We start from the raw sequence: 13,374 nt of genomic DNA on the forward strand, positions 1-13,374 counted from the left end.
TTTATTTTTACTCGCAAGACAGGCGATAGCAAACCTATACTCTTCCTAGCATCAAAAAAGGGCTCTCACTAACTTTCAAAGGTTGTAAACTTAATTCCATTCGGAAGTAAATCCTTCTGCTTTTACCCCTTGATAAGTGCCAGCTTGTTTTCCGTTGGAACAATCTGATTATAGATTTGGATTCGAATGAAAAATAGATTTGAATGTTAAATTGCTAGCTGTTTCTGATTGGCTAATGTTAGTGTTTGTAATACCTAATTAAAGTTTGAATGTTACATATCTAGTTCTGATTGGCTGCGGTTATTTATATTGAATGTCAAATGGTTGCATTTTTTAAACAGCTGTAAATATAATTTCTATATTCACATGGCTTTTTTGATACCTGGGAAACTAATAAATATGTTGTTTGTCATTCAATGATATGATTTTTGGATTATTTTTGATAACGATAGTAACAACAATAATTGGCCTAATATTAGGGCATAATCATTAATATTCGGGGCCTACATCTTATTTGATGGAGGGCGGTTAGGGACTTGGATAATGGATAGGGGGGCGCTGGCACAAAAAAAGTTGAGAACCACTGGTCTAAATGAATGGCTTGTAGTTTTTTGTTTTAAATAGGTTGAAAGTGGAAATGTAATAATTTCATGTGTGATTGTGTACACATTTGCCATATCAGTATATTAATAGTGAAGAAATATAGTGATATTGATTTCAACAGGTGAACCCTCCATATTTCTTTCTGTCATTGTGCGTTATATGCACATACAGAAGATGGACAGTTGCTTCACCTGCGATCATGTCGTCCACAGTGCTCATCTTGAGCAGCACCTGCTGGATTAGGCCGACCTCGGTGCTGGTCTGCAGGTTGCGCACGCTCTTGCGGAGGATGGCGGTGAACATGCTCCAGATCTCAGCCTGGCACGTCACCTCGCAGTGGGACAGCAACTCCACCATGCAGCCGATGCTCTCAGCCTCCTGGATGATGAAGTTCATCTCCAGGTCAAACTCGCCGCCCACCAGCTGGAGGAGGGTGAGGGAGAGAGAGAGGCAAGAGGAGGAAGAAGACAGGAAAGGGGAGGCAGGAAAGGGCGGGGAAACAATGGAAGGTGGATAGTGAAAGTGTTAGGATGGAGGGAAGGAAGGAAAAAGAGGGGGAGGGGTGATGAAGCAAGTGGGAGGAGAGAGAGAACAAAAAGAGAGAATGATTTAGTAAAGCATTTAACCTTTTGTCTGTAGGAGAGGTAAGCCTGGCGTCTGATGGATGCTGATTGTGGTTAGGAAAGCATTCTTCTGCCAGGGGCCACACATACTGCAACAAATAAATGTCCTTGATATGTGTACACACACACACACACACACACATCTCCCCGTCTGCTCTCTCTCTAAGTGGGGAGCGCAGCACTCTCCTCTGTGAACTACAATCACTCTCAAAATACAGCAAGCATAAAAATGGCCCCCTCTACTGCCTCAGATACACACATAACCATGCAAACACACACAGCTGGGCACACACAGATACTGATTAGTTATACATATTTCAGTCTCTGTCCTCTCAAATAGCATTAGTCAGTTAGTCAGGACATCATACTTTTAAAATCGGGTGAAAAAGTCCCGTCTCTTATTGTGTGGGGCACTGTAACTACTTGAAAGTAGATCCTTTATATCACTGTGCCTCTCACACACACACACACACACACACACACACACACACACACACACACCTACGCAGTTCATCCTCAGCATACTATACTATCCAGGAAATGGCAGCCATGGCAACCAACAAGCTAAGAGACCACCATTGGGGTTATTAAATCAGATGGAACAGAAACGTGCAATAGGTTATGGAAGCCAGCAGACGAAAGATTAGGAAAGAAATAAACACACCACACCGGACTGTGACTATGGTTTTTGCAAAGGCGAGAATGAAAGTAATGGATAACTCTACAGTCAGTGAGTTTTACAATGAGATGAAAAGGACAGAGTAGTGCCCTGCTATCTGAAAGAACGAGAGAGTGCGTGTTGAGTGAGTGAATCTTTATTGTGTTCAACAAAGGGTTAATTCTCGATAATTAATTCTGTATGTGGTTAAACAACCTTCAAACGAAAGAAAATATTCTAACTAGAGCTGGGAATTCATTCAACAATATTGTCTGTGCATATCTTGTATCTTAATGAGATGATGAGATTATTTCTATGGTTTTAATCTAATTTATTGCGTAACAGTAGAACACATTGCTGGCTTGAACGTCAACAACTGAGCCATCTCCATGACAACTGAGTAAACTCCATCCGCTGACAAAAACCATTATTTGGCTGAAAGATCTGAAAAAAGCTAGTAATTACCTTGACTTGAGGATATTTTGTCAAATCAATTTTACAATTTTATATGTGATAAAATCAAATACATTGTGATATACACAGTATACACACAATTGTATATACTTTTATTTGGATCTGAAAGGCATCACAAGAAAAGAAACAATATCCAAATACTCTGGGAAGAGTAAGTGACAAGGTGACAGGTCTACATGGCTCACATACTTTTACAGGTATTTCCATTTATAATACTCAACACATTAAGGATAAACAAAGCATCTCCGTCTCCATATTTGCATGCTCTCTATGATAGCTGAAACAGAGCAAACGTTTGCAAGTCTTTTTGCTGCCTTTCTTTGCAGCCCCCTAGCTGCATCCCCCTGACCACATTCATATGGACATGGCCTAAACTTCCAAATACCAGAGTTATTAGTTTACAGTTGTATCCAAGTTGGTGAATGAGATCTACCAGTGGTTGATATTTCAATAGTTTGGAATAGTAGCAAGTGTCCATATACAGATCAAAACAGCTGGCTACCTCAAAGATACATACAAATTTCATAGCCTCATTTACAATTACAATGTCAGGAGTGTTTGGAATGTTTTTGAAGTAGTCACTGTCAGATGTGTTATGATGTAACCAGTTGAATTTTACAGTGCTGTGCTTGTAAACACACACACACACACACACACACACACACACACTTGTCTTGCTGCTACAACCTCTCTTGGTCTCGTATGACAAGTAGCTTATGGTCAATGTAAGCTAATGTAGCAAACTTGAGCTAAAAACATTTCCAATTTAGCTCACTGACTGAATCTCTCCCACTTGTGCTACTGTTAGAGTAGTTAAGCATTACACCACAATTGTAACTTAAGGATGCTGTTCAGCAAAAGTTAATAAAGTGCATTTCCATTCAACTATTTGTATGCACATTTTTCAGTGGAAACCAGAAGAACAAAATCCAAATATCACAAAAAAGGTTTTAGGCTTGGCAGAAATGGATGAAGTGAAAGGGACTCAGAAAATACATCATCAGGTACATGAAGCATGTTAAATGTCACTCAAGCTCCTATTACTTTAACCTTCCTGAAAAAAAACAGATGAAATAAACATAATGCAACATTTCCATCCATTTCCAATTCACATCACATTTTCCACATAGTTTTTCACTGAGGTTTGACTGGAGCTCTTTTAATTACATTATCTCATTGGACCCTCTTCTTCTGCAATGATTTTATGGCACCCAATTGGAAAGTTTGCGCCATCAACCTTTTATCTCTATGTGCTCAACTCACAGAACAACAGTAGTTGATGGAGTAGATGGAAATGCACATTCATTTGTATTTTCATTCGCCAATTTTCTGAAATTTCTGTTAAAATGTGTGCTACATTAGGATGGAAACCTGTCTATGGTCTTGCTTTAAATAAACTGCAGATGTTTGGATTTAATTGAAATAAAACTGACCCCAACCCTGATGATGCTGGGGCACCTTGCAAGAAAACAAAGAAGATAGAGGGCAAAGGATCTTCGATTGGGCCATATATTACAATATTGACATAAAATGGAACATTAGCTGCAGCAATAACTAGCAACACCAGCATTTATTGCATGTTGGCCCATTGACAGACTTGGTCTCAGCCCCAGTAAGACATTTAACGTTATTATCATTAGGCTTTATGGGCCGTGGCTCTTTTCTTGCTTTAAGTTTTACTAATGCTACCTTTTGATAAATCAGGTTTTAGACTTAGGGCCTCCTATTCAAGCGAACAATCTCCTTATTCTTCTACCTGCTCCTCATTCTTTCCCTCGGACAAACTAACTGCCTCCAATTTCTCTCTCTCTCTCTCTCTCTCTCTCTCTCTCTCTCTCTCTCTCTCTCTCCCTCTCTCTCTCTCTCTCTACTCTCTCTCTCTCTCTCTCTCTCTCTCTCTCTCTCTCTCTCTCTCTCTCTCTCTCTCTCTCCTCTCTCTCTCTCTCTCTCTCTCTCTCTCTCTCTCTCTCTCTCTCTCTCTCTCTCTCTCTCTCTCTCTCTCTCTCTCTCTCTCTCAAGTGAATTGATCCAGTGCACTCAGCCAACGCACTAGCACAGATTAGAGAGGACCTCTGAACAAGGCATGGAATAAAAAGGGAGAAGAATTAATTTATCCCACATCGAATTTTCCTCTCTCCTCTGAGGTTCCCAATTATAGAACACGCTGGGGACTACTGTGTCCTATACCATCTACATAACCTGCCAGTCTGAAGGTGCTCAATATACCACGCAGCAGAAGCATAAGGGGAGACTGCAAGGATAGTCTTTGTAGAAACTCGCTCGCAGCAACTTCAACACGGAAACACACACATCCCCAGGGCATACCTACACATGTATAAGCACAAGCATAATCTCTCTATGCTCACACTTACCACCCGTGCACAGAGCATCACTGCAAGATGAGAGGGGTGATGCAAACGACGGCAACAAATTGTGTCTCGTGACCAACAATACAGAGAAAAAAGAGGGCGAACGCAGCAAACACAGGAGGAGGAAAAGAAGGAAGAGCCCAGATAATTATTATCTCTCCTCCACCAGAAGCAACATTTGGAAAGGCAACTAAAGGCTGGGTGACCCTGCCAAGAGCCTCCTCCTGGACCAAGAACATCAGGTGACTTGAAGAGTCAGATAGAAAGAGATGGAAAAAAGGGTGTGGGAGAAAATTTCCACTTCCATTTCATCTGGTTTCCATAAAAATGATAGATGCTTAAGCATTTCCACGCCCATTATTTGCTCGAGTAAGGCTTTTAATTGATGTATAAATAAACATGCTGACTAGATGGCAATAAGGTTGATCACAAGCAGCTTGAGCACACTTGAGCGCACTCAAGCGCCATCATCGCCCCCACTATGCACACGGACAAAAGATCACTAATTAGTTTTATGAGGGAACATGCTTGTTTTGCATAAACACTCGTAACCTCTGATCTTTTCCTTCACCCAAACATGTGTGTCCACAAGTTCCTACCCCTCGTCTTTGCGTATAAAACCTAAAGTTCTCACAACGGGACGAGTAATCACATCAACGAGCACGCACAAGAGGCCTTTACTACCCTGACACGTACCGTGGTGGTTAAAGGACACAAACACATAAACAGGGACCCACATTACGCCACTCGCCTTAGGATAAACGGGCTTGGCAGTGCCACCCCCTCTCTGCTCTAATGCAATGTGAGCACTGACCTGACTGTCTTCTTGGCAACTGGTCGAAGGCGTTTGTTTTGGCAGCACTATGACAATGATTGCTCCCCAAGTACCGCTTATGTCTGTATGTTCCATTCACACAAAAAACGTCAAGCAGTTGCTAAGGGAAGTGACAACCTCTTTCCCACGATCGATGTTCCACTGGGTTTTATAAACATTAGACAGGTACACATTCAAGGCTGTAGTGTGTTTGTGCTGATGCATATAAATGTGTCTGCATGTTATATGCCTCCTGTATATGAGATAGAATATGCAGTTGTGCACTAAACACTGGAAATAAACAAAACACATTCAAGTACTATTGAATATAACATTCCCATTTATTGTGACTAGAGAGAAAGCTTTATTTCATGCTTCAGAGCATTGCGTGTGTGATTATTGACCTGAAACACTTTCCATAACAGTCTGAAATGTAAGCATATCTTCCATTGGATTTATCCCTGATGACTAATCTACTTGTATTATACAGTAGACACCGCTCACATTTTCAACCTCTGATAGTGGTTATTTGGTTATGGTGGTTATAATTTACAAAGACCCAACAATCCCCCCCAAGAGCAAGCATTTGGTGCGACAGTGGCGAGGAAAAACTTCCTTTTTACAGGCAGAAACCTGGGACAGACCCTGACTCTTGGTGGGCGGCCATCTGCCGCTGCCGGTTGGGACACAGAGTGATATCTTTCCTCCCTGTGATTTCTAATTCTGCCCAGCTTTGCAGTGCTGCTTATTCAGACCCTGAAGGAAGCTGGCATCACTCTGGTTGTGTCGGGGAGGTGGGAGTTTGAGAAGGGTGGGGGTCAGTGCCAGGACCGTCTTCACACCACAAAGAGCTTATATGAGCAGGCCCTTCGTCCAGCCAAAACCAGCTCTCGTAAGAGGTTGGTAAAACAAACACTCCCTCTGTCCATCTGACCCTTTCTCACCAGCCACACTGCTCAGAAACAGTCCTCAGTCACTCCAGGGGCAATGGCCCTTTTTCCCTAAAGACATTCTTACTGTGTAGATGTAAAATATATGATGGCTGAATTCCATTTAGCTGCTTAAGTTTCAGGGTCCTGGTAATGTGTATGCTGACTCACTGTCACTGTTAGCATTTTATAATCTGCCATCTGAACTGTGGTTAAACCTGAAATAGATAATCTTTTGGCCACCAAGGGGCAGCGGAAACCAGCCGTGAAGACAACATTGACATATCATCACCTTTTAAGTTATTATCACAAACTTGTTGGCAAACAGTTGCTTATTTACAAATCCAGCAGTTACAGAGCAACATTACCAATATTCACTCTATTTTAGCTGTGTTTTTGGTCTCTACCGACTCCTGAGGGAAATATCTGGCTCTTTAGCTGCTAAATGCTCCACTAAGTTTACCAGATAGTCACTGACTTTGTTCGTCTGCCCTTTGATGCTGAGCAAGTATAGTGTACAGTGGGTTTTTAGAGCTTTTCCGCTGAAAACAGCTGCCTGCCGCGACTGAAAACAATGTTATGACAGCAGTGAGAGTGAATCAAAACAGTAAAGTTGTGAGCTTAAAAATGAGCTGAAACTCATGAGCTGAAGCTCCTTAAAACCGAGGGAAGTTGCAGATTCAGGTGATGATTCTCTGTAGATTCATCACTATGAACAACCTCTTTCAGATTGTCACATTGTTTTTACATTATCATTTGACACATTTATTAATTATAGCTACTTTAAGGTTTGTTTCAAGCAACTAAAACTACCCGGTTAAATTTAGGGTAAGCTTGTGGCCACAGTTAAGAGAAACTAATGTTGACTGTTGGACACTTTGTATGCCCAACCTTCCACTGAGAGGTTTTGTAATACTATACAAATGCCACAGTATGCATTTGTTTTTGCGAGAGGAAAGTGATTATTTGTAAGACCACAAGAGCTCGCTTGTCGAAAAATAGTAGAGTGGCTAAGTAGAACAATTCACTTGGACTGTTAGAAATGAGCATTCAGTTCCTTCGCGTCTGCTCATGCTAAAAATAAATAGCCATGCAGACTTTATACTTTTGCAAATACTCGTGTTTATTTTGTACCAGAATGGGGATATTTACCAGGTAAATTGTCAAGTTACTTTTTTTTTTTTTTTTGGGGGGGGCATTTCTGCCTTTATTGGACAGGAAAGCTGAGATATGAAAGAGGAGAGAGAGAGGGGGGAAGACATGCAGGAAAACCGTTACAGGTCGGACTCAAACCCTGGACCTTCTGCGTCGAGAAATAAACCTCTATATATGTGCGCCCGCTCTACCAACTGAGCTAACCGGCCAGAAGTTACATGAACATTTAAAATACTGCAGGGGTTCCCCTTTTGTGGTTTAGTGTAATTTAGTGTGATAATCCTGACCCGTCTGAGAGAGTAATAGAAAAGAAAATAATACATCAGAAAATATTGTGTGAAAATGCTGTCTGATTCAGGTATATAGGTCTTGTTCATAGCAGACATTTTGACTTGTCATAATAGGAAAAATCACAGGTGTTAGTAAGAACGGCTCAGTTCTATTAAATAGTCCCAGTAAGACATGACAGTGCGACAGTGAGCCAACATGAACAATATTAAGCCATCATTAATTTTTTATTTACACCTGTGCTTTTCCACTGTGACATGTTAAAATGTCTTCCATGAAAACGGCCTATTTCTCACACTGAAAACACAGGTTATCTCTTATATGACCAGCAATCTTGCTATATGCTAAAATAAATATTTTACCCTGGTGTTTTATCATTGGTTTTCCAAAATGTATGATCTCGCAGATTTCAAAATGACCCACCTGTTTATTAGTTTTCTTTTTCTATTGCTCTTTATTCATACTGCTGGTTTAAACCTCATTAGTTTTAGCATTTAAATGCCAATTTCTCACTTGTATTTTGAAAGGTGCTACATTAATTAAAATCCTCATTGTTTAATTGAAAACGATCTCACTCGGACCCACCGCAGCCCATTATGTAGTGCTGTGATGGCACATCAAACGAGCCATTACGCTGGCTGATTACTACTGTTGAATATTGGATGACTCTCAAGGCCAAACCTGGCAAAAGAGGCACCTGTTGCTCATTACGGCTGTCAGAGATGACAGGTCAGAGAGGCGAGTGGACGGTCAATAGCCACCTCATCTGCTTCTCCACATTCAATTGAGCCTTTGGATCTGGCATCATCAATATGCAACTTCAAAGCCCCTGAGAGTGAGCTGGAGAGGTGCGGACATGTGTATATTTTTGTTAGGTGTGTGTTTGTGTGTGTGGCTCATTACTCATTTGTGTCCCCCTGAGTGAGCCGCGGCCATTCAGTCCCTTTGTGTGCTGAGCGAGTGAGGAGACGAGAGGCCCATCTAGACATGAGATCACAGATTATGTACTTAACGCTTCACCAAGAGGGCTCAACGGAGCGCAGGAGAGCAAAATTGAAGGAGAGAAAGGGAGAAAAACAAACAAGAGAATGAACGCCCTATTGCAGGAGGAAGCCGATTGGACAGAAGAGAAAACAGTGACGAGAAAGTGTGTGTTTGAGAGAGCGGACATGAGAGATTGAGCAAAAAAGACAAGGAGGGCGAGACGGCGGCTGAATGCTATTGTGCTTTCTTATCAGGGTGGCAGAGCGATTTTATTGCCCACAGCCTTACAGTGTGCAGTGCTTTGATGATGACCCTAGCAAATCTCTAAAATGATATGGATTACACTGGGGCTAAAATGGCCACTAAACATTCAATAATCCACATTCGGTTTTCTGCATGACCTCTTTTGGTAAACAGCATTGATAAGAACAGAATTTATTTCTATCACTGGCTCAGATTCATATATTTAGGATAAACGTCTCCTCTTTTCCAAGGTTTAGTGTGAGGATTTATGTGGGCTCACTGGCAAGAGTGACAAGAATACTTAGAGCTAAAAATATATATATATATAATGGCAAAATCTGTTCTAGCGAGAGTTACTGAGGCACTGAAATAATTAGCTGATTGATTGATCCCTCTACTGTTGATTATTTATAGTTTTTTTCTATTGCTAATTGACAGTGGTCACAACTGAAGCCACATGTGCAAAACTCAAACTACAGTCTGCATTACCAACAGTCACCTGAACTAAAGAGTTCACATCTCCTGCAAAACTCATTCCAAGCAACACAACTCTTAACACACGTCTCAAAACAGGCTCAGTGCAGCCAAACACTATGAACAATTCTCCTCGAGACAACACACACTGTCACTCAGCACACACTGAGAGTAAAAACACTAGCACCAAACACCAATACAGAAATTACAAACTTTTGATCTTACAGTTTGAATAATTTGAGTGATTTTCACACAAATCAATATTTTTTTTAAAGAAAAGAATGAAAAAACAGTTTTTTAGGTAAACAAGAAGGAATGAAAATCAGCAGTTTGCCTAATAGATACAGTATATATTTTTATTTTGTCTTTAGTAATTTACATAATTACTGGAAAAAAGTTACAAACTAAAAAGGTACGTAATAGTAACAAAGAATTGTGGGGCTAATCCTGCCTCTCTCCAGCATCAAGTTTTCATCATCACATTGGATGGCCTCTCTTGCCATGCACCTGCATCATCTCTAAATACAAATGAATGTGTTTTTTTTATATTGCTTTGTAACCTCAGACATCATACCTGGACATATTGGTATCTTTGTTCTTTTACCTGTTCACTGTTTCTCTCGAACAGTACAATGTATAACGGTTTCATTCTTAATTAAGAAAAAAATGGAAAATAACAAAAAAGGATTACTTGAAGCCTTAGGTTAGCAACTCTTGTGGTGAACAGAAAAATTAGGAAAGCAGTAGAGAAGAGGAAAAAGTTGCAGTGGAAAAGGGCAGCGTATGTGTCTCTGCAACTGCCTCTGTGATTGTAATCACCAATGACATGTTGACTGACTGTAGCCTCCAGACACAGAGGAAGGAGGGGGGGAGACCCCTGGACTGCATTACCCATGGGCCTTTGTACCAGTGTCTGCACAGATGGCAGATGGGACGACACATATCCCCCACTCATGAAAACCTGTTCAGAGCAACAACCGCACGATCACACAGTCAACACACACACACACGTCCCCGCGAGTCAGCAAAATAAACATTATCAGCCATGAGTGTATGCAATATCTAAGAGATGTTATGTATGAAGTGTAGGGCTTTTACCTTAGACTTAGAGGGAGAGAGAAGTCAAGTATGCTGCAGAAATCACAGCAGAGCAGTTTTAGGAGGTACGCAGAGAAAAACAAGGTTTCAACACATCAGACACTGCAAAAATACGATTACATAAATCCACACTAGGGATATAAGAGTGGTTAAGGCCAGGACAAGCTAGGCAGGTGTGTGTGTTTTTTAAAGCTCAGGGAATGTTTACAAACTAAATAGGAACTGAATTGCAGATTGTATGGCACATTAATTGATTATGGATGTAGAATATAGCCAGATTATGTGCTAAAAAATAAGTTCTATGTACTGTATAAGCCATGATGCATTGAATAAAACAATTTGCTGTACCATTTCATGGCTTAATTTGGCTTGATTTGGCATATGAGAAAAGTCATGTATGCATGAATATAGTGGTCCTAGGGCAACGAAAGCTTGTTTCCAATCTGCTAGTGTGATTCTGTCAAGGGCACTGAGCGGGGAAAGTGACAAATTCCAATCAAGCAACTGCTACCTCCAATTTAGCAAATAACTGTTCTGTGCAGTTCCATTAGATTCAAAACACAGAGAATTGTGTTCTCAGTGCCAAGAGCTGTACCCTGGGCACAGTTTCCACCAAATAACCATAAATATGAGTCTGTACATACATCAAAGAGAAGCAAAGCTATTGAGCGTTCCCGTGTATTGGCTTGTCAGTTTCTATTAACACTGGCAGAAACCAAAACGAAAGAGCTGGATAAAAGAGGAGTGAGAGAAGGCGAGATAAGACAGTAATACCTGCTGTGACTCCAGTTCTCTGCAGATCATTTCAGTTCAGTCCACCTCCAACATCTGACTCAAAGCTTGTCAAGTGCAAGCTTAAAACATACTGTACACACATATACAGACAAATGTGCACAAACACTCGCACAACACATACTGTGCGTTCAAAGGGCAACAATCTTTTAAACAATTCATTGCAAAAAGGTCTTAGTCATTCGCACATACACTCTCACATAGCTTGTCACTAACACACTCATACATGTTCACAGCAGCAGCAGCAATTCACATGAATGACAGCATGAGTACACACATAAAGGGGAGACTAAGAAAAAGTGAGAAAAGTGAAAGGATACACACAATCTTCCCAAAAGAATCCAATAATAATGAGGTACAATTTCATTTGCACTCACACAGATTTTCTCCTAACAGTATTGATTGGGGCTGAGGAGGAAATCTGGAGCCTATTTGTGAAGAAACTTGACTGAACCACAGCTCCCAAGCTGACATATGACAGCTTGTAAAAAGTACAAAAGTCTGTTTACTGGAGTGGGAGGAGCTTTAAAAAGAGCTGAGAAGAAAAAGAGAACAGAGGAACAGCAAAGAGGAAGAGATCAAGCAAGGAGAGGGAGACTGCAAGAAAGTCAGACCGGACGTCACAAACAGGGTAGAAAGGAAATGCGCAGCAACAGTAATGGTGTGACAGATATGACAGATAGACAAAGCAGACAGACAACAGACAATTACAGCAGACTATTTTCAGCACAACGGACAGCTCCTGCTCTGTGCTGACAGATACGGACACTACGGAAGGAAGCTACAGTAGAAATCTTTCACTAGGGCTGCAAAATTCATTGGCAAACAGCCGAAACTGCAACTGTACTAATTGCTGTGTTAATACAGTCAATATTTCCAAGGACTGAAAGTCTGTGACGGCAAAATATGGTTTTGACATGAAATCCAAAGCTGCAAGAGCTCTGCCGTTTGTAAGCTCTGCAGCAAAACAGAACCATACGGTTCACGGCCGATATTCTTATTCTCAGAAATAAATCCAGGTCAGAAACACACGCATGCACATACACACTGCAGGGATTGAGGATCGCAGCCAAGTGATCACAACTCTGACTTCATCCAACTGCAGTTTAAAATGTCTGCCACCTGATTGGCCTAAGAGGCTTAGTAACGGATCTAGCAATAAGCCTTGTCACATGCTATTGGGCAACAAACAATTTTGTTTTTCTTCTTTTTGTCTTACAAAACACCACGTGATACTCTCACACACGTTATTACGCACAGTGTTTATAGATTCACGTAGCTGTCAAACTAGATGATCAACAGCATCAGAACATCTGCATAAAACCTCATATTTTATGGCGAGTTTAATTTACATCATGTTGGAAGGTTTGACAGAAACTACAGTTAAAAGGTGTCAAGAGTGAATAGATCGGTCAACTACAAATGCAAAAACATTATAGAGATTTATGCTACCAAATACACAAACAAATATGTCGTTCAAAGTTTGGCATTATGCGCTATGCTTGCTAGGTAGTTTGTCTGTCTGTCAGCAGGATATCTAAAACATATCTTTACAGATTTCTATTCAATTTGAAGGACAGACAGCCTGTGAGCCAATGATCAACTGACAGTAGATGTTGGTAGTGATCTGGATTTAGAATTTCTCCCATTAAAAGCTAATTACTGCAATTTTCTTTAACCATGAGAGGGTTCGAAATTTGAATTTATATTCAATGTATATTCCCTGCAAAAAAAACAAATCAATTTAGCATTTCAATGTAGTGACAGAAAGTATGTGTTTGAGACTAGGAGTGTTGGAGATTTGCTTAGAATCATGCCTCCCAGCTAAAATAATAATCCATCGCATTTTCTCATGAATAAATTTACATCC

The 13,374-nt window shown here is 40.7% G+C and overlaps 1 protein-coding gene across 26 annotated transcripts in view; it reads right to left on the reverse strand.

The window, feature by feature from the left end:
- nbeaa (neurobeachin a) overlaps positions 1-13,374 on the reverse strand; it is an 87,246-nt gene that overhangs the window by 59,300 nt on the left and 14,572 nt on the right. For all 26 annotated transcript variants that reach the window (XM_035991092.1, XM_035991105.1, XM_035991104.1 and 23 more), the window contains exon 2: positions 795-1,026. In XM_035991092.1, the coding sequence (XP_035846985.1) occupies positions 795-1,026 (232 nt within the window). The remainder of the gene's footprint in view (positions 1-794; positions 1,027-13,374) is intronic.

This window comes from Sander lucioperca, chromosome 13 (genome assembly GCF_008315115.2).
Source record: "Sander lucioperca isolate FBNREF2018 chromosome 13, SLUC_FBN_1.2, whole genome shotgun sequence".
In the NCBI taxonomy this organism is placed as follows: domain Eukaryota; kingdom Metazoa; phylum Chordata; class Actinopteri; order Perciformes; family Percidae; genus Sander; species Sander lucioperca.